The 24,729-nt window shown below is 48.6% G+C and overlaps 4 protein-coding genes and 1 pseudogene across 9 annotated transcripts in view; all 5 read left to right on the top strand.

Annotated features, from left to right (window-relative positions):
• Nucleotides 1-6,778, top strand: part of LOC130535532 (5-hydroxytryptamine receptor 3A-like) — a 7,117-nt gene extending 339 nt beyond the window's left edge. Inside the window, exons 1-9 of one of the 3 annotated variants that reach the window (XM_057050619.1) lie at nucleotides 1-35; nucleotides 848-1,008; nucleotides 1,099-1,143; nucleotides 1,513-1,622; nucleotides 4,167-4,575; nucleotides 4,725-4,935; nucleotides 5,020-5,169; nucleotides 5,300-5,385; nucleotides 5,626-6,778. The exon at nucleotides 1-35 is cut by the window's left edge and continues 339 nt beyond it. In XM_057050619.1, coding sequence (XP_056906599.1) covers nucleotides 1-35; nucleotides 848-1,008; nucleotides 1,099-1,143; nucleotides 1,513-1,622; nucleotides 4,167-4,575; nucleotides 4,725-4,935; nucleotides 5,020-5,169; nucleotides 5,300-5,385; nucleotides 5,626-5,844 — 1,426 coding nt within the window. In that variant the 3' untranslated portion in view covers nucleotides 5,845-6,778. Of the gene's footprint in view, nucleotides 1,009-1,098; nucleotides 1,144-1,512; nucleotides 1,623-4,166; nucleotides 4,576-4,724; nucleotides 4,936-5,019; nucleotides 5,170-5,299; nucleotides 5,386-5,625 lie in introns of all 3 variants that reach the window. The other 2 variants (XM_057050627.1, XM_057050610.1) reach the window with 2 other exon arrangements.
• Nucleotides 6,779-9,404: 2,626 nt separating this feature from the next.
• Nucleotides 9,405-12,913, top strand: LOC130530750 (5-hydroxytryptamine receptor 3A-like; annotated as a pseudogene).
• Nucleotides 12,914-13,129: 216 nt separating this feature from the next.
• On the top strand, nucleotides 13,130-17,224 carry LOC130530645 (5-hydroxytryptamine receptor 3A-like). Of its 3 annotated transcripts, XM_057042031.1 has the most exons (10): nucleotides 13,130-13,811; nucleotides 14,307-14,467; nucleotides 14,541-14,585; nucleotides 14,673-14,782; nucleotides 15,307-15,476; nucleotides 15,558-15,715; nucleotides 15,788-15,998; nucleotides 16,072-16,239; nucleotides 16,353-16,432; nucleotides 16,510-17,224. In XM_057042031.1, the coding sequence occupies exons 1-10, from the start codon at nucleotides 13,775-13,777 to the stop codon at nucleotides 16,747-16,749; spliced, it is 1,380 nt and encodes a 459-aa protein (XP_056898011.1). In that variant the 5' UTR covers nucleotides 13,130-13,774; the 3' UTR covers nucleotides 16,750-17,224. The 3 variants fall into 3 exon arrangements, with proteins under 3 accessions (XP_056898011.1, XP_056898002.1, XP_056897993.1); XM_057042022.1 differs by having other exon boundaries at nucleotides 15,558-15,998; XM_057042013.1 differs by having other exon boundaries at nucleotides 15,307-15,715.
• A 1,152-nt stretch (nucleotides 17,225-18,376) lies between these two features.
• On the top strand, nucleotides 18,377-20,162 carry LOC130536501 (5-hydroxytryptamine receptor 3A-like). Its single transcript, XM_057052499.1, has 8 exons — nucleotides 18,377-18,401; nucleotides 18,462-18,619; nucleotides 18,724-18,768; nucleotides 18,854-18,963; nucleotides 19,169-19,338; nucleotides 19,447-19,598; nucleotides 19,718-19,928; nucleotides 20,053-20,162. The coding sequence occupies exons 1-8, from the start codon at nucleotides 18,377-18,379 to the stop codon at nucleotides 20,160-20,162; spliced, it is 981 nt and encodes a 326-aa protein (XP_056908479.1).
• A 1,115-nt stretch (nucleotides 20,163-21,277) lies between these two features.
• lrrc59 (leucine rich repeat containing 59) lies at nucleotides 21,278-24,568 on the top strand. Of its 2 annotated transcripts, none has more exons than XM_057042210.1 (8): nucleotides 21,278-21,436; nucleotides 21,584-21,693; nucleotides 21,813-21,872; nucleotides 22,070-22,228; nucleotides 22,300-22,404; nucleotides 22,475-22,547; nucleotides 22,987-23,178; nucleotides 23,684-24,568. In XM_057042210.1, the coding sequence occupies exons 2-8, from the start codon at nucleotides 21,592-21,594 to the stop codon at nucleotides 23,962-23,964; spliced, it is 972 nt and encodes a 323-aa protein (XP_056898190.1). In that variant the 5' UTR covers nucleotides 21,278-21,436; nucleotides 21,584-21,591; the 3' UTR covers nucleotides 23,965-24,568. The 2 variants fall into 2 exon arrangements, with proteins under 2 accessions (XP_056898190.1, XP_056898182.1); XM_057042202.1 differs by having other exon boundaries at nucleotides 21,279-21,436; nucleotides 23,681-24,568.
• The last annotated feature ends 161 nt before the right edge of the window (nucleotides 24,569-24,729 follow it).

The raw sequence follows: 24,729 nt of genomic DNA, 5'->3' as shown, positions 1-24,729 counted from the left end.
GCAGGCTGCCGTTCTCCTCCTGCTGGTCTTCACAGGTAAGCTGCACCAGCGTGTCAGCTGGATATCTCCTTTTTCAGCAGATTTAGGACAGATTTCCCAGGAGTTGTCTGAATAATGTGTGAAAGTGATGCATCTCTAAATGCGTCGGTGAGACACAACATTGTGTTTAACCCAGTCGTTGCTCTGTTTACATCTGGGGAGGAACTTGTTTGGGGACGTGCTGCCTTTTACTGTGGATTTCATCCAAATATGGTCACGTAGGTGTTGAACTGAGACATTTTAGGCATTTAACAGACACTTTTGTCCAACGCGACATCCATGTGATTGAGGTCCCTGTGAATAAAATACTAGCTTACAGTCCTAAACTACCTTCTACCAGCACAACTACCAACTACAGGAGCAGAGCTGTGGACAGGGAGAGAAGGGGGATGTATACAGGAGAGAGGTAGAAGAAGAACTGGGTCTTCCAGAGCTTTTTGAAGGTAGAGAGGTTTGTTCCTGATCTGACAGAGCTCTGGAGATCATTCCGGTCCTTCAGGGAACAAGAGATGAGAATAGTCTGGATTGCTGTGGCTGAACAAGCTTTTCCAATCGACACTCGTGTGGAATAATGTGGGCAGCTACAGGAAGCCAGAGCTCCATCAGCACTGGGGCGATGCTTTCGGTTGGTTGAAGAACAGACGAGTGAGTTCTTCAACACATGCTGCTAATGTAGTCAGACGGTATAATTGCTGTAGTGAAAAAACATTCATATTTTTAACGTTAAACCTGGGAAAATTAATGAATCAGGATATTTTTAAAAAGCCAAACAAACAAACGAAACCCGTCTTTGGTGAATGTACACAAGATGCAGTATCCTTGAAGAAAGTGTGCAGCTACCAGGATGTTCTGGACCACCTGAACCTGACCACCGACAACAACGTGTTCAGACTGACCCGGCCCGTTCTGGACCACACTCAGCCCACCACAGTGGAGCTGGACATCATCCTGTTCGCCATCCTGTCTGTGGTAGGGGCTTCATGAGGCTGCGCTTCATCTGCAAACACCATCGAGCATTTAACCTTCTCTGATCTGTGTGTGTGTGTGTGTGTGTGCCAGGTTGAGAAAACACAAACTTTCATTCCTTTCATCTGGGCGTCCATGGTGAGTGACATTAAACCCTCCAGACGACAGGATTGTAGTGATCCACCTCACTGTAAATGGAGGCGGAGCTTCTGTTGCCATGGCTCCTGATGTTTTTCCCTTTCTTGACCATTTTCTGGTCTTCTCTCTACCCACATTGCCTGGATGTGAAATCTATGTTTATGTTTAGCATCATCCATCCATCAATGCCTCATTTAATGCTGCACTCCTATTGGTGAGTTGGTAACCATGGCAGCAGTCACATTGTGAAACAGTCAGCTTCCCTCTTACGGTGTGTTTCTGTAAAAGCCTCGAACTGTACGTGTGTTACCTTTGGACATCCGACATTCTCAAACATAAGCGTGCATGTTTGCTTTTGATGTGCTGCAGAGATGGAACAACCATCGCATCTCCTGGGATCCTGAAGAATTCTGTGGAATCACCAAGGTTTCAGTACCCCAGGACATCCTGTGGAAACCAGACCTCTTCATCTATGAAATGTGAGCCCACTGCAAGAAACAAGCGCATAGATGTGTAAATGTATAGTTGCACCTGCAGGAAATAGCAAAAACTAGATATAATCGGCCTCACCTCGACGCACGGTAAGGGCTCTCGAACCAGTCTTCTCGAGAGGGGTTGGACTCTCTACCACTCTGGAATTGCCGATGGTGAGAGGCGACAGGCAGGGGTGGCAATTCTGGTTGCTCCCCAACTCAGTGCCTGTATATTGGAGTTTACCCCGGTGGATGAGAGGGTAGCCTCCCTTCGCCTTCGGGTGGGGGAACAGACCCTTACTGTTGTTTGTGCCTATGGCTCAAACAGCAGTTCAGCGTATCCACCCTTTTTGGAGTCCTTAGAGGGAGTGCTGGAGAGTGCTCCTTGCGGGGGCTCCCTTGTCCTCCTGGGTGACTTCAATGCTCACGTTGCAGCGACAGTGTGACCTGGAGAGGTGTGATTGGGAAGAAGGCCCCCCCTGATCTGAACCCGAATGGTGTTTTATTATTGGACTTCTGTGCTCATCTCAGATTGTCCATAACAAACACCTTGTTCAGGCATAAAGGCGTCCACATGTGCACTTGGCACCAGGACGCCTGGGACCGCAGATCGTGGTGGAGCTGTCAACAGATCACAACCTGGTGGTGAGTTGGCTCCGATGGTGGGGAAGGATGCCGGACAGACCTGGCAGACCCAAACATATTGTGAGGGTCTGCTGGGAATGCCTGGCAGAGTCCCCTGTCAGAAGGAGCTTCAACTCACGCCTCCGGGAGAACTTTGACCATGTCCCGGGGAGGCGGGGGACATTGAGTCCGAGTGGACCATGTTCCGTGCCTCCATTGTTGAGGCGGCTGACCGGTGCTGTGGCCGCAAGGTGGTTGGTGCCTGTCGTGGTGGCAATGCCCAAACCCGCTAGTGGACACCAATGGTGAGGGATGCCGTCAAGCTGAAGAAGGAGTCGTATCGGGCCTTACTGGCCTGTGGGACTCCTGAGGCAGGAGATGGGTACCGGCGTGCCAAGCGGAGTGCAGCTACGGCGGTTGCCGAGGCAAAGACCCGGGCATGGGAAGAGTTCGGTGAGGCCATGGAAACGATTTCTGGACGGCTTCAAAAAGGTTCTGGACCACCATCCGGCATCTGAGGAAGGGGAAGCAGTGCACTGTCAATACTATGTATAGTGGTGATGGTGTGCTGCTGACCTCAATTCAGGATGTTGTGGATCGGTGGAAGGAATACTTCAAGGACCTCCTTAATCCCACCAACGTGCCTTCCAGTGAGGAAGCAGGGCCTGGGGACCTGGGGGCAGGCTCTCATATCTCCAGGGCTGAAGTTGCTAAGGTAGTCAAAAAACTCCTTGGTGGCAAGCCCCGGTGGTGGATGAGATCCGCCCGGAGTTCCTTAAGGCTCTGGATGTTGTAGGGCTGTCGATGTTGACTTGACTCTGCAACATTGCATAGACATCGGGGGCGGTGCCGCTGAATTGGCAGACCGGGGTGTGAGTCCCTCTTTTTAAAAAGGGGGACCGAGGGTATGTTCAAACTATAGGGGGATCACACTCTTCAGCCTCCGTGGTAAGGTCTATTCAGGGGTACTGGAGAGGAGGGTCCGCCGGATAGTTGAACCTCGGATTCAGGAGGAGCAATGTGGTTTTTCTCCTGGGTGTGGAACGGTGGACCAGCTCTACACCCTCAGCAGGATCTTCGAGGGTGCATGGGAGTTTGCCCAACCAGTCCACATGTGTTTTGTGGACTTGGAGAAGGCATTTGACCGTTCCCCTCGGGGGGTCCTGTGGGGGTCCTCCGTGAGTATGGGGCGTCGGGCCCCCTGATATGGCTGTCCGCTCCCTGTACGATCGGTGTCAGAATTTGGTCCGCATTGCTGGCAGTAAGTCGAACTCGTTTCCGGTGAGGGTTGGTCTCCGCCAGGGCTGCCCTTTGTCACCGATTCTGTTCGTGACTTTTATGGACAGAATTTCTAGGTGCAGTCATGGTGTTGAGGGGGTCCGGTTTGGTGACTTCTAACGATCACTAGATAAGGTCGCCGCCGCGTATGAAGTGGCTGGGATGAAAATCAGCACCTCCAAATCCAAGATCACGGATACAAATGGCCGAAATGAGCTTCCTCTGTAGGGTGGCTGGGCTCTCCCTTAGAGATAGGGGGAGAAGCTCTGCCATCCGGGAGGAGCTCGGAGTAGAGCCGTTGCTCCTCCGCGTTGAGAGGAGCCAAATGAGGTGGCTTGGGCATCTAGTTAGGATGCCCCCTGGATGCCTCCCTGGTGAGGTATTTAGGGCATGTCCCACCGGTAGGAGGCCTCCGGGAAGACCCAGGACACGTTGGAAAGACTATGTCTCTCGACTTGTCTGGGAACACTTGGGGATCCCCCCAGATAAGCTGGAAGAAGTAGCTGGGGAGAGGGAAGTCTGGGCTTCTCTTCTTAGGCTGCTGCCCCCGCGACCTGACCCCGGATAAGCGGTAAAGGATGGATGGATGGATGGGTTATAGTGCCAAGTCTATAAAGGCTATGTGGCTACTTTTCTGTGTCACCTCAGGATCCAGAAGGACGAGTCGCCTATGAACACCTACGTAGATGTGACCTACGATGGCCATGTGACATCAGACCAGGACGTGAAGGTGGTCTCCACCTGTAAGATGGACGTCCACAAGTTCCCCTTCGACACCCAGAGCTGCAACATCACCATCGGATCTGCAAACTACTGTGGTGAGAGAGAAAGGCCATTTTGGCTTACGTATACCTTCACCTTTTCCACTTGCTTTCATCCTCCTCTCACCTCAGCCAAAGAAATGAGGCTGGTCCCGTTCTCCAACTCGTCACGGGCCACCCAGTTTTCCCGAGAAATGATTAAGACGCAGGGCGAGTGGGAGTTCCTCCAACTGTCTGTCACCCGCACTAATTTCAGCATCCAAGACAGTCAAATCTGGGAAAACCTCATTTACACAGTAAGATGAAAGAGATGAAAATGCTCATGTTGGGCTGAATGTGTGTGTGTGTGGGGGGGCTGCCATGCATGATGGTAACCCTCAGTTACACCTGAAACTACTGCTGGTCCGTGCAGCTACTCAAAGGTGCTGTAAACCTTTTTCCTAAGTTCACCATGAAGAGGAGGCCCCTCCTCTACGTCATCAACTTCCTGCTGCCCATTGTCTTCTTCCTGACTCTGGACCTGGCCTCCTTCTTCATCGCTGACCACCGAGGAGAGAAGCTGGGCTTCAAGGTCACTGTGCTGCTGGCCATCTCTGTGCTGCTGCTCATCCTGAATGACATCCTGCCCTCCATGTCCAACAAGACCCCTCTCATAGGTACAGCGGTGCTGTGACTGGACCTTTCCTCCAGGTCGGATAGTACCAGAATCAAGGTTGTGGTGCCCTCTTTCCTCCTTGCAGCTACCTACTGTATCGTGATCTTTGCGCTGATGCTGCTCAGTCTGCTGGAAACCATTTTGGTGACCTACCTTCTGGATAAAAGCTCCCAGGAGAAACTGAGGGTGGTGAAGAACTGCGAGGACAAACAGGGACGGGACGACCGTAAAACAGGTCAGAACTAAGCTGCTGACAGCCTGATCCGATTCTGAGTAAAAGGGTAGAAGCTGCACGACGTCACATCCTGTAACTTGAAGCTATCGGTCAGTTCGCCTCTTGTGGCCGCCCTGCTTTGTGTTTTCAGACCAGGCGAAACGGAGCTGCTGTTCGTGCATCTGTAAAGCGTCTGGCGACGACCACCAGGGCGAAGTGAATCCTGTGGCTGAAGAGGTACGGCGGCCTCAAAATCCCATCGGTTATTCACAGAGGTGGACAAAAGCTCATATCAGCTACAAACCTGTGTAATTACCAGTGTTGTACTCATTACAATGTGCTCAGTGATCCCAGATCAGAGGTATTTTCCCCAAAGAAAGCCATTCCAGGTGGTAGCTGGATGTGGAGTACAGACAAACCACCCAAACAGCATTAAATCCCAGGTGGTCTCTGTCTGAAGCTCTGCTGTGTGTGCAGGTGAACACCAACATACAGCCGGGAGACGGCGGCGTGTTAATGCTGATCCTGGAGCAGCAGAAGGAGCTGCAGAAGACCCTGAACCTGCACCTTGGCTGCAGGGGGGAATCCTGCAAACTCATGCTGCTGGCTGCCAGAATCAACAAAGCCTTCTTCTTCTTCTACGTCGCGGCCGTCTCCGTCTTTCTGCTCCTCATCTTTGCAGAATGGAGCTCCTGAAACGGCGAAGGAAGCGTGAACGTCAGCGCAGGAGCGTCTGCTCCTAAAAGATATCCTCTGTATTTAAAGAGTGTTGCAAGCATGTTGTACCTGACAGCACACACCAGTTTCCTGTCCTGGTTTATTCCTTCACACGTCAGATTTGGGGCTTTTTTAAGTTGAATGTTGAATCCCAGTGGGGCCTTAAAGCCAAATGTCACCTCACTAAAGAGTCACAGGTGCATGGAAAGGAAGCAGGAGGCTGAAACACAATTGCAGATCCCTGGAGGCGCCTCGGCGAGCTGGACACGACCTGAGCCCCTTTTCTCTTCTTTCATGGAGCTTTTAGTTGATTTTGTTTTAGATAAGCTGGATGTGTAGCTCACCTGTCGCCAGTGTTTTCTGTTTCTGTGTTACGATTTGTTGTAAAACTCTGTGTTTAAATAAAATGTGGATGAAGATGACATGTGCACACACACACACACACAGACACACACACACACACATACACACACATGCATTTTCATGTGACAAAAAGGGATGTTATCAACATTGAATGCACTATTAGCTGTTTCCTAGACAACATAGTTGTTGGTGCATGAGGGGATGAGTGAGCATGTTAGTCTAGGTCAGTCTGCACCCTCCTATAGAATACTTGAAGGATCACTACACACGTGAGGCTGTAACATATCCTTCCTCAGTCTTAGATATTAGGGTATGTATGGGTTGCTGGCTCCCTGCACCCCTGTCCTGAACTGTTCTGGTCTAAACTGCACTACTACACTATATCCAAGCTGCAAACAGTCATGTGATCATTTATGAATGTGTCGTCGTGCCTCTCATGGGCACCGCTCACCAGTGAGGTATCAAAAGGAACGGGCCTGGTCCGTCTTTTCTAGAATTGAGTGTCAAAAAAATGTCAAATGGACAATAAAGTTTTTGCATCTATCAGCCACTGACGAGAGATTGTGTGTTTGTTTGAATGGGGGGGGGGGGGGGGTGATGGGGGGGTGATTACTCAGGGCAGGATTATTTTAAGCCGATGTAACATGGTTGCTTTAGGTGAAACGCTTGCTGTCCCATACGTTATACCTTCCTTAGTTTGATCCTAAAATATGAAAATGACAGTAAAATGCTGCAACGAATGTGTGAATAAAGTTTTGTTTCACCAAAATTGAATTTAGACAACTGAGAAGTGTGGTTTAGAGTGATTAGTGTGTGTGTGTGTGTGTGTGTGTGTGTGTGTGTGTGTGTGTGTGTGTGTGTGTGTGTAAATGCTTCACAAGTCTCAAAAAGCATGTTCTTAAATGACATTTAAATGCTTCTGCCTGCCGGGGTCCTTCTTGCCTTTCAATGTCACTAATGTTGTTGCCATTAATCCCAATTTCCAGTCTTGCTTCATCTAAATACGTCGACACTCGTGCATTAACCATCGCGTTTGACACGTTGGCCACATCACCTCTCCCTTCTCCTAGAGCAGGCATGGGCAAACTACGGCCCGGGGGCCACACGCGGCCCGTTAAACGTTTTAATCCGGCCCGCCAAACTTGAAAAATTAAATGAATAAACCTTGTAAATGTTATATTTTCACTGCAATTCTGGTGTTTTCCCACTAGAAAAAAGACAGTCAGGAGGAGAGTGATGGTGATATCCTGAAGGATAACAGAACTTTCAGTGCTTTAAAATAGAAATGGTTATTAATTTTTTTTAAAAACGCACATTTTATTCATTTGATTTTAAGTGTTTTAAGACTCATTCCAAAGTCAGATATTTTGTTGTAATGCTTCTCTTCATTTTCATTTGAAATTAAAGCACATGTTTTCTCCATATCCCAAGATGTGTATTTTTTCTCCAATGAGGTGAGGTTACCAAAGCACTCCATCCATCCATCTGCTCCTGGTCCGGCCCCTTTGTCAAATGTTAGAACCCATTGTGGCCCACGAATCAAAATGTTTGCCCACCCCTGTCCTAGAGGATGGGTTTCTCCTCTCAGAAGGTGGACAGAAGTCATCTGTCCTTCCTGTCCCTGCTGGACTGGCGTCAGTGCCGAGACGGGTGCAGGACAGCGAAGGAGCCTCAGCTGAAAACTTCTCACACACACACAGACGTGCTCAGACGCTGCAGATATGATGCAGGCTGCCGTTCTCCTCCTGCTGGTCTTCACAGGTAAGCTGCACCAGCGTGTCAGCTGGATATCTCCTTTTTCAGCAGATTTAGGACAGATTTCCCAGGAGTTGTCTGAATAATGTGTGAAAGTGATGCATCTCTAAATGCGTCGGTGAGACACAACATTGTGTTTAACCCAGTCGTTGCTCTGTTTACATCTGGGGAGGAACTTGTTTGGGGACGTGCTGCCTTTTACTGTGGATTTCATCCAAATATGGTCACGTAGGTGTTGAACTGAGACATTTTAGGCATTTAACAGACACTTTTGTCCAATGCGACATCCATGTGATTGAGGTCCCTGTGAATAAAATACTAGCTTACAGTCCTAAACTACCTTCTACCAGCACAACTACCAACTACAGGAGCAGAGCTGTGGACAGGGAGAGAAGGGGGATGTATACAGGAGAGAGGTAGAAGAAGAACTGGGTTTTCCCGAGCTTTTTGAAGGTTTGTTCCTGGTCTGACAGAGCTCTGGAGATCATTCCGGTCCTTCAGGGAACAAGAGATGAGAATAGTCTGGATCGCTGTGGCTGAACAAGCTTTTCCAATCGACACTCATGTGTGGAATAATGTGGGCAGCTACAGGAAGCCAGAGCTCCATCAGCACTGGGGCGATGCTTTCGGTTGGTTGAAGAACAGACGAGTGAGTTCTCCAACACACATGGGTGCACCGTTAGAAGGACATTGCAGTAGATGCAGAAGAGCAGCAGCAGCTTGGTCAGGAACAGCCTGATGTTGAATAAGGCGAAGCAGCAGGACCGGGAGACCGAGGCCATGTGATCAGGAAACATCAGGTGATCATCAATCATGACTCCAAGATTTCAACAGCCTTGGAAGGAGAGAGAGACAAGGTGCTAGTTTAGATGTCAGTGTTGTGATGAATGGATGAGTTGGCCTGGAAAAGCAGGAGGTCAGTTTTAGCAGGTTGTTGTTGTTGTTGTTGTTGTTGTTGTTGGTGGTGGTGGTGGTCCTGTCTCCATGCAGATTAGCCAGAGAGCCAGGTTGAGATCTGGTCTGGGACTGAAGGTTCAGGTTCAACAGGTACAGCTGGCTGCCATCTGCATACCAGAGGTATGAAAAACCATGACTGGCCCCAGCGAGGTCACGTATATGGCAAAGAGCAGTGGCCCCAGCACCCATCCTTGGGGGACCCCAATGTAGAGTTGGCGAGGAGCCAAACGCTGACCCACCGTGAATGTAGGCCCAGAGAGGTAAGATTCAGACCAGCAAAGTGCTCTGCAGAGATGCTGCCCTCAGAGAGGACGGAGCCAGTCAAGCAAAGTGAGAACTCTCGGGCCCTTTTGAGCGTCCGAAACAAGGGGCAACGGGGCCGTTTCTGTGCAGGGGCCACTTGTGACTCCAGATTAGTTTGGTTCAAGATGATGAGAGATGTACTGAAAGGTGCTGCTAATGCAGTCAGACGGTATAATTGCTGTAGTGAAAAAACATTAATATTTTCAATGTTAAACCTGGGAAAATAAATGAATCAGGATATTTTTAAAAAGCCAAACAAACAAACAAAACCCGTCTTTGGTGAATGTACGCAAGATGCAGTAACCTTGAAGAAAGTGTGCAGCTACCAGGACGTTCTGGACCACCTGAACCTGACCACCGACAACAATGTGTTCAGACTGACCCGGCCCGTTCTGGACCACACTCAGCCCACCACAGTGGAGCTGGACATCATCCTGTTCGCCATCCTGTCTGTGGTAGGGGCTTCATGAGGCTGCGCTTCATCTGCAAACACCATCGAGCATTTAACCTTCTCTGATCTGTGTGTGTGTGTGTGTGTGTGTGTGTGTGTGTGTGTGTGTGTTGCCAGGTTGAGAAAACCCAAACTTTCATTCCTTTCATCTGGGCGTCCATGGTGAGTGACATTAAACCCTCCAGACGACAGGATTGTAGTGATCCACCTCACTGTAAATGGAGGCGGAGCTTCTGTTGCCATGGCTCCTGATGTTTTTCCCTTTCTTGACCATTTTCTGGTCTTCTCTCTACCCACATTGACTGGATGTGAAATCTATGTTTATGTTTAGCATCATCCATCCATCAGTGCCTCATTTAATGCTGCACTCCTATTGGTTAGTTGGTAACCATGGCAGCAGTCACATTGTGAAACAGTCAGCTTCCCTCTTACGGTGTGTTTCTGTAAAAGCCTCTAACTGTACGTGTGTTACCTTTGGACATCCGACATTCTCAAACATGCACGCTTGTTTTTGATGTGCTGCAGAGATGGAACAACCATCGCATCTCCTGGGATCCTGAAGAATTCTGTGGAATCACCAAGGTTTCAGTACCCCAGGACATCCTGTGGAAACCAGACCTCTGCATCTATGAAATGTGAGCCCACTGCAGGGACATGTCAAGAAACAAGCGCATAGATGTGTAAATGTATAGTTGCACCAGCAGGAAATAGCAAAAACTATTATAGAACCAGCTTTTTTTAAACATTGCGTTTCAATTTGCACCTAATGGTCTATAAAGGCTATGTGGCTACTTTTCTGTGTCACCTCAGGATCCAGAAGGACGAGTCGCCTTTGGACCCCTACGTAAAGGTGACCTACGATGGCCATGTGACATCAGACCAGGACGTGAAGGTGGTCTCCACCTGTAAGATGGACGTCCACAAGTTCCCCTTCGACACCCAGAGCTGCAACATCACCATCGGATCTGCAAACTACTGTGGTGAGAGAGAAAGGCCATTTTGGCTTACGTATACCTTCACCTTTTCCACTTGCTTTCATCCTCCTCTCACCTCAGCCAAAGAAATAAGGCTGGTCCCGTTCTCCAACTCGTCACGGGCCACCCAGTTTTCCCGAGAACTGATTAAGACGCAGGGCGAGTGGGAGTTCCTCCAACTGTCTGTCACCCGCACTAATTTCAGCATCCAAGACAAAATCTGGGAAAACCTCATTTACACAGTAAGATGAAAGAGATGAAAATGCTCATGTTGGGCTGTGTGTGTGTGTGTGTGTGGGGGGGGGGGGGGGCCGCCATGCATGATGGTAACCCTCAGTTACACCTGAAACTACTGCTGGTCCGTGCAGCTACTCAAAGGTGCTGTAAACCTTTTTCCTAAGTTCACCATGAAGAGGAGGCCCTCCTCTACGTCATCAACTTCCTGCTGCCCATTGTCTTCTTCCTGACTCTGGACCTGGCCTCCTTCTTCATCGCTGACCACCGCGGAGAGAAGCTGGGCTTCAAGGTCACTGTGCTGCTGGCCATCTCTGTGCTGCTGCTCATCCTGAATGACATCCTGCCCTCCATGTCCAACAAGACCCCTCTCATAGGTACAGCGGTGCTGTGACTGGACCGTTCCTCCAGGTCGGATAGTACCAGAATCAAGGTTGTGGTGCCCTCTTTCCTCCTTGCAGCTACCTACTGTATCGTGATCTTTGCGCTGATGCTGCTCAGTCTGCTGGAAACCATTTTGGTGACCTACCTTCTGGATAAAAGCTCCCAGGAGAAACTGAGGGTGATGAAGAACTGCGAGGACAAACAGGGACGGGACGACCGTAAAACAGGTCAGAACTAAGCTGCTGACAGCCTGATCCGATTCTGAGTAAAAGGGTAGAAGCTGCACGACGTCACATCCTGTAACTTGAAGCTATCGGTCAGTTCGCCTCTTGTGGCCGCCCTGCTTTGTGTTTTCAGACCAGGCGAAACGGAGCTGCTGTTCGTGCATCTGTAAAGCGTCTGGCGACGACCACCAGGGCGAAGTGAATCCTGTGGCTGAAGAGGTACGGCGGCCTCAAAATCCCATCGGTTATTCACAGAGGTGGACAAAAGCTCATATCAGCTACAAACCTGTGTAATTACCAGTGTTGTACTCATTACAATGTGCTCAGTGATCCCAGATCAGAGGTATTTCCCCCAAAGAAAGCCATTCCAGGTGGTAGCTGGATGTGGAGTACAGACAAACCACCCAAACAGCATTAAATCCCAGGTGGTCTCTGTCTGAAGCTCTGCTGTGTGTGCAGGTGAACACCAACATACAGCCGGGAGACGGCGGCGTGTTAATGCTGATCCTGGAGCAGCAGAAGGAGCTGCAGAAGACCCTGAACCTGCACCTTGGCCGCAGGGGGGAATCCTGCAAACTCATGCTGCTGGCTGCCAGAATCAACAAAGCCTTCTTCTTCTTCTACGTCGCGGCCGTCTCCGTCTTTCTGCTCCTCATCTTTGCAGAATGGAGCTCCTGAAACGGCGAAGGAAGCGTGAACGTCAGCGCAGGAGCGTCTGCTCCTAAAACATGTCCTCTGTATTTAAAGTGTGTTGCAAGCATGTTGTACCTGACAGCACACACCAGTTTCCTGTCCTGGTTTAATCCTTCACACGTCAGATTTGGGGCTTTTTTAAGTTGAATGTTGAATCCCAGTGGGGCCTTAAAGCCAAATGTCACCTCACTAAAGAGTCACAGGTGCATGGAAAGGAAGCAGGAGGCTGAAACACAATTGCAGATCCCTGGAGGCGCCTCGGCGAGCTGGACACGACCTCCCTAATCTAATCTGGCCTAATCCAGTCAGGCCTGGGAAAGATTACAGCATTAATTTGACACTCACACGCTCGTCCTTTTATACGCTGCAATATTTCACGTCATTTATCTGCTGGCACAAAACGATCCCCCGACGCTTCTGCCTCATCTTTGGCTGTAAACTTTTATTGTGGTGTCGTCAGCGCTGCTTCGGGCACAGAGACATCGGACGATTGCTCTCTCCAGCGCTTGTGTTGCCATGGAGACACGTGGTTTGCTTGGAAGCTTTTCGTGGCCATGTGTCCTTTTACGTCCTTCAGACTGCAAAGGTTTATTTTTCTTGGTCCTCATTTCTGCTTTTATTTTGAAATTCTTCGCTTCCTTGGGAAGTTCAGCTGGATCTGCTTAAGCTTTGACCTTTGAATGAGAATATTTAAAGATTCTCCCACCTTACTGTTTGTCATATTTCTGTCCTTGTTTCCATGGTAATAATTCCATCTCTTTAACCCAGATGTAAATTTCTGTAACAAAATCCCAAAAGACAAACATGGTGAATGTTAATTTCTCATTTTTAATGCTAATTTGGGGGAAACATTAAAGGCTCATAAAGGAGAGGTGAGCGAATCCCATCTGCTGCGTAAAACTGGAGAGTGAAGAAGCTCTGGTGGGTCCTGGGAGCTGGTTCTGGAGTTTGGGACCGGCACCAGAAAAGGTTCTGATCCGCTGACCTGAAGGATGGAGCTCAGAGAGGCGGGGAGGGCGGGGCCACTTAAAGATTTAAAGACAAATGAAAGGACCTTGAGGTGCACAAGGAGCCAGTGGAGGGACCCAGACTGGGACTAATGTGCTCCTTCTCATGTGATCCAGTTCAGAGGCCCACAGAACCGGCACCTAAACGTTCCACTTAAGCAGATTTAATCATTGGCCACTGCGAGATGATGCATATCAGCAGTGTGTGAAGTCATAGGAATATTCGGGTTGCTGCGCCAGCACTCACTGGTCTGTCCACACGCTCGTTCCTCATCCGTCGGGACACTAATGCATCTTCCCACCGGGGATTTCGTGTAAATGCGACCAGCCATTTCCAGCCTCCGCTCGCACTTTCCCCAACAAGTCACGGTCTCGGTGGGAGTGACCACCTTTTCCACATCAAACTAATTGGGAACAGCAGTCCGGACAGATGTGTCCTGAGTTGCCCGGCCCCTCTGATGCTGTGATATTACTGCAGAGATATTTCAGACGGCGCGGCGTGAACACACAAACGCCTCGGCTGCACCCACCTTCTGCTGCCTGTGGACGCTCACAGGGGGCAGGATGCTCACAGGCTTCTTCTGGCTGCTCTTTCTCGCAGGTAAGCTTGGCCAAATTAAAAAAAACAAATCAGCTTTTTGACCAATCAGACGGCTGAGATAAAAGTTTAAGGGTAAAATAAATACGACACTGCTGTTGGTGGATGATTTCAGAGTTCAGGGTTTTTATTACTTCATTACAAACCAAGGTTAGTTCGGTTGTGTATCTTTATTTTGTTAAGCGTTCCGGGGAGTCTTTTGCTGTTTCCAAAGCTTAGATTACTGAACGTCTCCCCAACTCGATGCACTTTTGCAGCCAAACGCAGCTTTATGGATCTCACAGAGAGACCTTGGACTGGAAATCAACTCTGACATTGAAATCATTAGTGGCCTAACGAGATAAAACCACTGCCAACGCCCCTCTAATAATGGCCTTTCAGCGACCGCAGCCGCATGTGCGCTGGTGGTTTTAATGGCCTCCTGATAAATTAAGCAGCAGCAGAACTTTCCCTGGTCACCAGGGTGACAGGAAGTATGTTTGCTTGTTTCGGCTGCAGAGGGGGTTCACCCCCAGAACAACTGCAGCTACCAGGAGGTTCTGGACCACCTGAAGATAACCAAAAGCAATGAGTTGTACTACATGACTCGCCCTGTTAAGAACTACAAGCGCCCCACGCTGGTGTCCCTGGAGGTCCTCCTCTACGCTATTTTAGATGTGGTAAGTGCCTCCTGAACGTTTATATTTGATCATGGTTGTACCTCAAAAGACTCACGTGTCTCTTTGGGTGCAGGTTGAAAAGGAGCAGAAGTTCATTCCTTACGTCTGGACGGTCATCGTGAGTTCTGTGTTTCGCCCTTAAGTCTCTCGTGGTCGGCGTTTCCCTCTTTCACCCTCTCCTTTACTCTCCTCTCACCGTCTGTAGAGGTGGCACAACGAGCACATTTCCTGGGATCCAAAACACTTTTGTGGGATCAATAATCTTTCTCTTCCTGCTGAAATTCTGTGGAAACCCGACCTCACTATTGAAGAAATGTAAGTTATACGCGTCAGTAGAAGACCATAGAGGGCTCTGGGGGGGACCCGCCTGGGTGCTAATGGTTATGGTTCTATAGGAAGGCCGGTGCGTCCCCTTCACAGGTGCTGGAATGACTGTCATGACTCTACAGGCATCATTATTCACTTTAGCATTTACACGATGGTGCATAAAAGTCTGATTTTAGAGATATTATATGAGCTTGGAAGGGTTCTAGTAAAACACGTTTGGGTAAGCAGAGAGATTTAAATTCCCACCGCTGTCGTATCACCTGTTCAGGTACCTGAGTGAGCGTTTCCTCTAGCTTACCACATGGTGCTGCACACCGTTATTGCAGATTAGCATCAATGTCGTGCTTCAGTTTCCTCCCACGGAGCTAAAACGCGCGGCGTCCCTCATATCCAGCACCGCTGGAAGCAGAAATGAGAGCGCAGTTAACAGGGGTGGAGGGGTGGACCTTCAACAAAGGCTGCTGTGTTATCAGGAGATTATCACCTGTGAAATCACCTGTGCTGTCACACAGGACGGAGAAGGACAAAGCTCCTCCCAGTCCTTATCTGACCATCAATAACATGGGCTATGTGGAAATCCAGAACGACCAGGTACTGGTCAGCACCTGCAGGATGCACATTTACAAATTCCCCTTCGACGCGCAGAGCTGCAACCTGTCCTTCAAGTCCGTCATACACACAGGTGAGAGCGCCGCCGGTTGCCGTGACGCCCGCCACACGCCTGCTGAGATGCCGAACGGTGAGTCTGTGCTTCCCACCGCAGCCAAAGACATCCGTCTCCTGGCGAGCGACAACTCGTCTGAGGCCACCGAGTGGTCGCGTGAGTTGATGCGAACGCAGTACGAGTGGCTGTTCATCAACATGATCGTCACCACCGAGAACGCCACGGACCTGGAAGGCCAAGACGTCATCGTTTACACTGTACGCAGAGCAGGTTGGTTGCAGGTGAATATTCGGAGGTCGGAGCTCTCACGGGACATTCGCCCCTTCCAGATCACCATGAAGAGGCGGCCCCTCCTCTACATTGTCAACTTCCTGCTGCCCGTCTTGTTCTTCTTGTGTCTGGACTTGTCGTCGTTCCTGATCTCAGACAAAGGAGGCGAGAAGCTGAGCTTCAAGGTCACGGTGCTGCTGGCCGTCACAGTGCTGCAGCTGATCCTGAATGAAATCCTGCCCTCGTCCTCCAACAGGATTCCACTCATAGGTCAGTTCAGACCAGCTTCAGAGCTGCTCTTGCCACATTCATGCACACTCCTGCTCTTTCCTGTCTCCCTCAGCCGTTTACTGCATCGGGAATTTTGCTCTGATGCTCCTGAGCCTTCTGGAAACCATTTTAGTGATGCACCTGTTGGAGAGGGACAATTCACCCCCCAGCGTCTCCAACAGGGATCAGACTCTCGGTGACGAAAAAGAGGGCCACAGCATCTTCCCCAACTTTCAAGGAGGTGAGACCAGGAACGTGGAGAAGCCAGAGTTCAGAGAGGGAACCTCTAATCTTTAAGGTCACTTTTCCTCTTTTTCACTTGCTTTATCTTTTATTTTTTGGGGCTCTCTTCAGGAGTGACTAACTGGAGTCAGTGTCTGCCTGACATGTCTGCGGGGGAAACGATGTCTGAGCTCCTGCCAGTGGCCAGACAGGTGAGAAACGAGCTGCCACCTCCTGGCGACCCACAACTATAACCCTCAGAACCAAGTCTGACCAGTTCCTTCCGCAGGGCGACAGCAGCAGTTTGAGGGGCGACTGCCCAGACTTGGAGAAGCTGTCGGACGAGCTGAGGGAGCTGGAGAAGACGCTGTCTCAGCTCCTCAGCAGCAGCAGAGAAGAGAAGCCTGGCGGCTACTGGGCCGACCTGGCTAAGAAAGTCAACAGGATTTTCTTCATTTTCTACTTAACCACGGTTGTCGTCTTTTTAGCCGTTATTTACACCAAATGGAATGAAACTGATAGCTGGTGATCGTCGGGAAGCTTCTGCACCGTGTAACCGAGACATGAATCATCTGTGCCATCTGACACGAGCAGAGGCACCGATGCAGCAGGCTAGAGACAACATATAGAGCAGGAGGGCTTCGCCACAATGACCCACAGATGCAGCTGATCCTGAACCCTTCCATAGCTAATCTTTACACATCTGCTGGGTCAGGTCATAGTAATAATGACTCAGCAAATTTAGGGTTCTCTAACTTCCCCTGTTACACAGATGGGCTGAACGTATAGATATATGTATGCATGTTTATGTCACCAGCCTGTACGATTAACTGACATGTATTGTTCTTGTATATCCAGCATGGAGCGTGCACGCTCATTATACTGTGTAGGTTAGTGCACGTTGCCTGGAGGCGTCATGGTGTATTTATTTAAAGGGCATTCTTCTCTGTCTGCACAATGTTGGATTTACTTCCTTTACTGCAAAATAAAGAACTTATACCGTATTTTACCAGCGTCTTAAAGCCTTCGATCTGAAATATGGAGGTGAAACCAGAACCACAGTGGAAACTTGTGTTAGTTCTGGTTAGACAAGATAGAGGTTTGTAGATTTGGGGTTTTCCAAGAAGAAAAGAAGAAATGGAATAAACGTATCTGGTCTCTTCTGGGTGGAAATGGGTGGTTTCATGCCCAGAGACCCAAACACAAAGTGGTCAAATCTGACAACAACGGTGGCTGGAACAAAGAAATAACCCTTTAGAAAATGATGACGACAGACGACCATGAGGCCAGTGATGGAGAGGTTAAAGCGTCAGACGGGACAGCAGGGCGCCAAAAATAAGCTTAAGTCTGCTGAATTTAGTCAGCGAGAAAAGTCCCTTCTTCATCAAGCTGGAGGCAGCGGGGACCTCGACCTTTCACCCAAATACATCAGAGGTCAACGTCATTTTCATAAGCACTTAAATATCAAATGGTGAGAATGAAACAATATTTGGAGGAAAACCAACCCTGGCAACCATGCTGCCACGACCCCCCCCCCCCCCCCCCACCCCCCCACCCCTCTACAACCAGCCCAGCCTGGCGCTGAGAGGAAGACACCATTTAACTGAAATTATCAAAACACTCCCAACACTCAGAGGACCCAGGAGCAGCAGCAGAACCAGGAGCAGAACCAGGAGCAGAACCAGGAGCAGAACCAGGAGCAGCTTTTCATTTGAACTGGAATTACGATGCGTTCAGGGCTTCTTTTGTTGCTCCTTTTTAGAGGTAAGATTTTGCTCATTCTCGATTTCTTTCTCCTGTTTGTATAATTTAATAGCAAACGGGAAGCTGAGAGCTGTTTTCATAGCTTGTGATAATCTGATGAAACATGAGCTGAAACTAATTGAAAAGGACTCGAAGAGGAGCAGCACGAGGGTTTATTGCAGCTTCGTCGCTGCGTTTCCGGACAGCTGAGACGCACTTAAAGATCTGTTCAGCCTCCTTGTTGGGATGGTTGTTGAGAGTGTTGTTAAAGGTGCACGTCAGATAAAGTTTAGTGCACGAGTAACAGATGCAGAATGTTGATGGAGTTTTAAAAATGTCCTGCTACGTAAAGCTGTTGAACGCCAGAGATGAGAGGAGGGTTAAAGAACTGCTTATAGTGTAGCGTGCACGCAATGACGTGCTCAGAGTTGCACGTATGTGACAGTTTCTCCACAAACGTGAGCTTTCATGAACTCTGACTGTCATCACTGTTTCCAGCTGCTGATGGGGGGAGGTTGTGCAGCTACCAGGACGTTTTAAACTACCTGAACCTGACCAAAAGCAACGAGCTGTTCTTCATGACCCGGCCCGTGAAGGACTATCAGCAGCCCACTGTGGTGTCTGTGGAGCTGCTGCTGTACGCCATTCTAGACGTGGTGAGGCTGCTAAAGGTCTAAATATCCCTGTGAATGGTCCAAACACTGGTCTCAGCTCCCTCGCCTGTCTTACATGGGACTCCTATTGATCCACATCTTTACAGATAGAGATCGCACAGACGTTTGTTCCTTACGTTTGGATCGATATGGTGAGTTTCACATTCGAATCACATTCTTCTGAACGAGATAATTTTGTCGAATGAAGGTTTATCTGAAGTCCCGGTTTAACTGTAGCGTTGGCAGAATCAATACATTCGATGGGATCCAGATGATTTTTGCGGCATTGAGACGGTTTCACTTCCTACTGATGTCTTGTGGAAACCAGATTTAACAATTGAGGAAATGTAAGTGTAAATCCACTTTTCCACAAGAACTCTTTCCTGATTAAATCCTGTTTTATTGTGAAAAGCAGCATTTCTTCACGGAGGGGCGGTAATTCTGAGTGTTTCCTCGGTCTGCCACCAGGGGGCAGTGTAGATACTTCCGTAATGAGTTTGCGCACTGTAAGCCAGCCTGTGTACGCGTATATCTTCATGTGTTACCACGCAGGACAGAAAAGGACAAAGCTCCCCCAAGTCCCCACTTGATTATCCACAGTGACGGTTTGGTCAGAGTTCAGAATGACCACATGTTGGTCAGCACCTGCAGGATCCAAATCCACAAGTTCCCCTTTGACCACCAGACGTGCAACCTCTCCTTCAAGTCTGTTGTACATTCGGGTCAGCCTGCAAACCATCAAGTTCTTCACTTTTCAGACATTAATGCGTGAGCTAAAGAAGGCAACGATCCATCTTTGTCCTGTTGTTGTGGTTTTCCTCTCACACCAGTCAAAGAAATACAGCTTGTTCACTCTCCCTGCTCCTCCAAGACCTCAGACATGACGATGAGGAGCCAATACGAATGGCTCTTTGTCAGTATGACCGTCACCAACAAGACTGTCGACATGTTCGACCTCAAGCAAGACATGCTAATCTATACTGTGAGTATCTATGCATGTAGCCCCCACCCTGGAGACCCTGAGTGCATGTGAAACAGCCTGAGCTACTCTGGTTCTATAGCACACTTCAACGGTTCAACCAGGCTTATATCATCTGGCAGATCACCATGAAGAGGCAGTCTCTCCTCTACATTGTCAACTTCTTGCTGCCCATCCTGTTCCTCCTGAGCCTGGATATCGCGTCCTTCTTTATCTCAGAACGAGAGGGCGAGAAGCTCGGCTTCAAGGTCACCGTGCTGCTGGCCGTCACCGTGATGCAGCTTCTTCTGAATGAAATCCTTCCCTCATCATCAGACCAGATCCCACTCATAGGTAGAGCACCAGAAGGCTGCCAGGCCGCTTTTAATTCGGAGTCTGGTTAAAATGCTTCCTAACTGATAAAAGGTGACGTTGTTGACGGCACTTCCTGCACATGATTGTGTCGTTCCCCCTTCAGTCGTCTACTGTATTGGCATCTTTGGTTTGATGATGCTGAGCCTCCTGGAGACCATTCTGGTGATGTACCTGATGGAGAAAGACGATGGACCTCCAGAAGGTAAAGACTGAACAGCAGATGGTTTACACGCAGCAAACAGGAAGTTGTGCATATTCCAGATATGCAGAGAAGCGTAACCTCTAACCTCCACTACGCTTCATAATTCTGTTTTTCTAAATGGGGCCTCCTACAAACACATACTTCTCCTTAAACTATCTGCTGCTACACGCTGGTGTTTAGATGCAGCATTAAGAAGCTTTACGTAATTTCTACTTTCAGACGTTAAAGCAGCTGCGCCCGTCTGTGATGTGTCTCCTGATGAAACACCAGCTGATCCATCAAAGGTTTGGACTGTTTTACTTTGATTTTTGCTCTTTCTTAACGTGTTAAGAAACCTGTTAGTTGATGCATCTCCATCAATCATATGTGGCTAAAACAGATGTAAATACATCACGTGTAAATACTACACTGCCAACACTACAGTGTAGCAACGTTCTGAAGTCCATGACCATATTCTGCAGGGGAACAGCGGCCGTGTGATGGAGGAGCCTTGTGATGATGAACAACTGTCACAGAAGCTCAGCACATTTTTAAACACACTGACTCGGAGCCTCGACGTCACTAAAGCGGAGGAGAAGCCGGCCAACTGGAAAAGAGTGACTAAAACAATCAACACATTTTTCTTTGTCTTCTATCTTATAGCTGTTATTGTGTTTTTGGCTTGGATTTTTTTCACTTGGACTGCAAAAGAATAATAGTGCATCATCAAAGTTACTGACGGTCATCAGTGCTCTGCAGAACAGCCCAAAACACAACTTTTATGTGTTTCACAAGTAGATGGTGCAGATGTAAATGTCAGCAAAAATATGCATGAAAGACTTCAATAATGTATTCCACGTTATTATTCTGTTTTGTGTGCAATATATTGAGAATTATAATTTTCATGAGTCATGAAATTAAATTTAATAGGGCCCTTCAGTAGTGTTCTGGTAGCAAACATGAATAGAAAAGACCTATCTTTTATTTATATATAATGTATATTGCTTTAAAGGCACTTTAGAATCTGATTAAAAACTTTGTTTGAACCAATTATCTCCAGTTTATTAGGTTTTATTGCTCGCCGGCGTCGACGCCATGTATCCGGGTGTAATGCGTCTGCCGGTACTACAGGGGGCGCTCGTCGCGCAACCGTCAACGCACTGGTTCAATCAGTGACGTGGATTTTCATTGAGGCGGTCATCGCTGCCCAAACTACAGATAAAAACAGTTAACTTTTCCAGATTTATGAGCGGGGTCACGTTTTTTCGTCTTCTCCTGTTTAATTAGAAATCGGCCTTTGTAACAGGTGAGTGGATCACGTCAAAGGTTGCGGTTTATGTCTTTTAATAGACATATTCTGCTGGTTAGAAGTGTCTGCGGGTGCGTTTTAAACCGGGGAGATGTGTTCAGAACTCACATTGGTTTGTTCCTTCTCGTCAACTTTGTCTGTCAGACGTCAAAATGAGCAAGAACAGCAAAGTGTTGAACCTGAAGGATAAAATCAACGATAATGAAATGGACCTGAGTCTGTGTAACCTCAGCGAGGTGCCGGTCAAGGAGCTGGTAAGTTCGACTGCATGTTCGCTCGGACAGACGCGCCAAAACGCTACTAAACTCTTTGAAATTGGGCTTACAAGTGGCCCACTAACGAAGCTGCTCGTGTTTAACGTCTATTCCAACAGGCTTCATTCACGAAAGCAACTGTGTTGGACTTGTCTTGCAACAATATCGCCTCCCTTCCTGTAAGTACCAAGAAAATCCTACTGACCTCAAACGCATCACTTGACCCCTCTGCGTCGGTGCTGCTCAGTTATGATGGAGCATAAAGGTGCCATCTGTGGTACCGGTACCGTCTCTGCTCCGCCACTTCTGGTGGAAGGATAAATGCCTTCTGATTGCAGCAGATTTAATCTTTACCTTTTTCTTTGGCTTCACACAGCCAGAGTTTTGCAACCTGACTCACCTGGTGAAGGTGGATCTGAGTAAGAACCAGCTCACCTGTCTGCCAGATGACCTGGGAAACCTGACCAGCCTTCAGCATCTGGACCTGTACAACAACAAGCTGACCCTGCTGCCTGTCAGCTTCTCCCAGCTCAGGGTTGGTTTCAGACGGCGTGGGGCAGTCGCGTGTACCTGAGATTAACGCCACTTCTCTGTCGTTGCTTTCAGAACCTGAGGTGGTTGGATCTGAAGGATAACCCCCTGGAGCCCAACCTGGCCAAAGCAGCAGGAGACTGTCTGGATGAGAAGCAGTGCAAACAGTGTGCATCCAGGGTGAGAACGGGAGGGAGACGCCAATAAACGGGGTTCTTTGGGCCAAATGCTGATTGGCTGTTTCTCCCAGGTTCTACAGCACATGCGGGTGATCCAGGAGGACGCTGATCGTGCACGAGAGAAACGCCTTTTAAGGGAGAAAGGTGGACACCACAATCACTTTTTACTAATTGACATCATTTCTGGGTTTTTGAGCAGTGGGGATGGAAAAGTGCTGTAAGTGTGTGTGTAGAGAGCCTCATCAACGATGGAGCAAGATGATGATTATTGATCCAACTCAAGTGGAACATTACACTAATTAATCTAACACAGGCCCACTAAACACACATTAGATATAAGCCGACTCTGTAGCGTAATAACCCTGCAAACATCACAATAAGAAGACATTTATGCTGTTTTCATCTTTACTTATTTCACATTTGATCTGATTTTAGGTTCTCGTGTGTTTAAACAAAATTTAAGAGGATGAAATTTGTATTTTTTCCCCTCATCAAATTATACATTCTACTCCTACTCTGAACGATACGCTGAATATTGTGTTTCTTTCCACATCATTCACGCCGTTCATGTGCAACGTCTCAGAGATCGAGAGGAAGAAGGAGGCGAAGCAGCGAGAGCGAGAGGCCAGAGAGAAGGAGGCCCGCAAACGGGAGAAGGCTGAAGAGAAGGAGAAGAGGAGGAAGGAGTACAACGCTCAGATGGAGGCCTTGGCTGCCAGGGAGCAGCAGAAGAAGAAGAGTGAGGAGAAGAAGAAAAAGAAGGCGCAGGCGGCAGGTGGGAGTCTCGTTTGTCTGCTGTAAATCAGTTTTTGATATTAATGCCACTTTTCTGCCACTGACCTCATCTCTGTTCGATCTGTTCTGAGCTGGTTTCCTACTGGAAATGATACCCCATTAAAGCGGCCAGTTGCCATAGCAACAGTGCAGAAAGTGGATGGTTAGGGTTTATGGGCTGGGTGTGGTTCCACTTTACATATTTTACTTTTGAAAAGAATCTGTTGGAGGGAATTCAAAACGGAAGTTTAACATGAAGCAGAGACACGTGGGAAATGTAGTCCAGTTTTAGGGAAGAGCTAAATCATCCCTGTTGTCATGGAGACTGTTCCCCATGGCCGTCAGCACCTTGGGCCCCAACCCAAAAGTACCAGGAACCAATCCAGTGAGCTGTATGTGTTGGCTAGTTTCGCTCAGGTCATGTATTGGAATGATGCTGCACCTGAAACATCTGGATTTTCCCGCTCCGTCCACTCAACCCAACATGGTTCACGACTTCCCAGCAGGTAAAAAGGCGCCGGCGGAGTCGCCGCTGAAGCCCCGGCGGTCGTTCCTGCGCCTGGTGTTCAGGCTGCTGCTCCTGCTGCTGCTGGGCCTGGCTGGAGTCGCTGCCGTCTGCCACCTGACCGACATGAAGAAGGAAGCCATGTGCGTGCCAGTCACCGTCGCCGTGGACAACGGCCTCCTGTGGGCGGGGCAACAGCAGGACGCGCTACGGCGGCTGGTGCAGAGCTTGTCAGCAGCGCTGAGGGACTTTCTTGAATCCAGCCAAGCGTCTAAAAACTAAAGAAACTGTTTCCAGAGCGGGTTTCACAGATGTTCCCGTCCGGGCGGAGGTGTGACTGAGGTGATGATGTCACGGATGATGGAGGGAGGAGCCAGTTGCTGACATCATCTTAAATTCCTATGGAATTGTCGCTCTTTGTACTACAGCCCATAGTTTTTACAGCAACCTCATCTGAAACGTTCTTCTGCCTGCTGTGTTTTGCTGTGGGAGCCGCTGAATCCGTCCCTGGGTGGACGGTCCCGGTCCAAAGCGTCCCGGTCCATCACAGCTGTTGAGTGTTGGCAGATGTGTGAATGTAGATCTCATTCAACTGTGGCCTCTGACGTCTCTGAAGTGTGATTCAACAGGAATATCTCCTCATTTAGATGAGAGGAATCCCAAAGATTTAGCTTGGCTCGTTTTATTACTGACCACCAGATTAAATTGTCCAGTTTCGGGTCAACATCGTAAATATCGTGATCACTGTCTGCATGTTTCTTTTTAGTTGATTCTCACTGAAAACCTGTCATACATTGTAATTATTTTTACTCTCTGATGTCTCGGCCTTAAAAGAATCCAGAATCTGTGCGGCTTGTTTTACCTCCATTAAAAAGACTAAACTGGACATTTGTGTTTGGATGAGACAAAACTGTTGAAATTCAGTCTAAACTCTAAACGGCCGTGTGTTACAGGATCCACATCAGCTGATTCTGCCACTAAAATGAGGAGGAAAATCATGTTGTGATGATTTAATTACAAGATCAGACACTGGATATGGAATAAATG

The sequence above is a fragment of the Takifugu flavidus genome, chromosome 1 (genome assembly GCF_003711565.1).
Source record: "Takifugu flavidus isolate HTHZ2018 chromosome 1, ASM371156v2, whole genome shotgun sequence".
NCBI lineage: Eukaryota > Metazoa > Chordata > Actinopteri > Tetraodontiformes > Tetraodontidae > Takifugu > Takifugu flavidus.
This window is presented reverse-complemented; position numbering and strand designations above follow the sequence as displayed.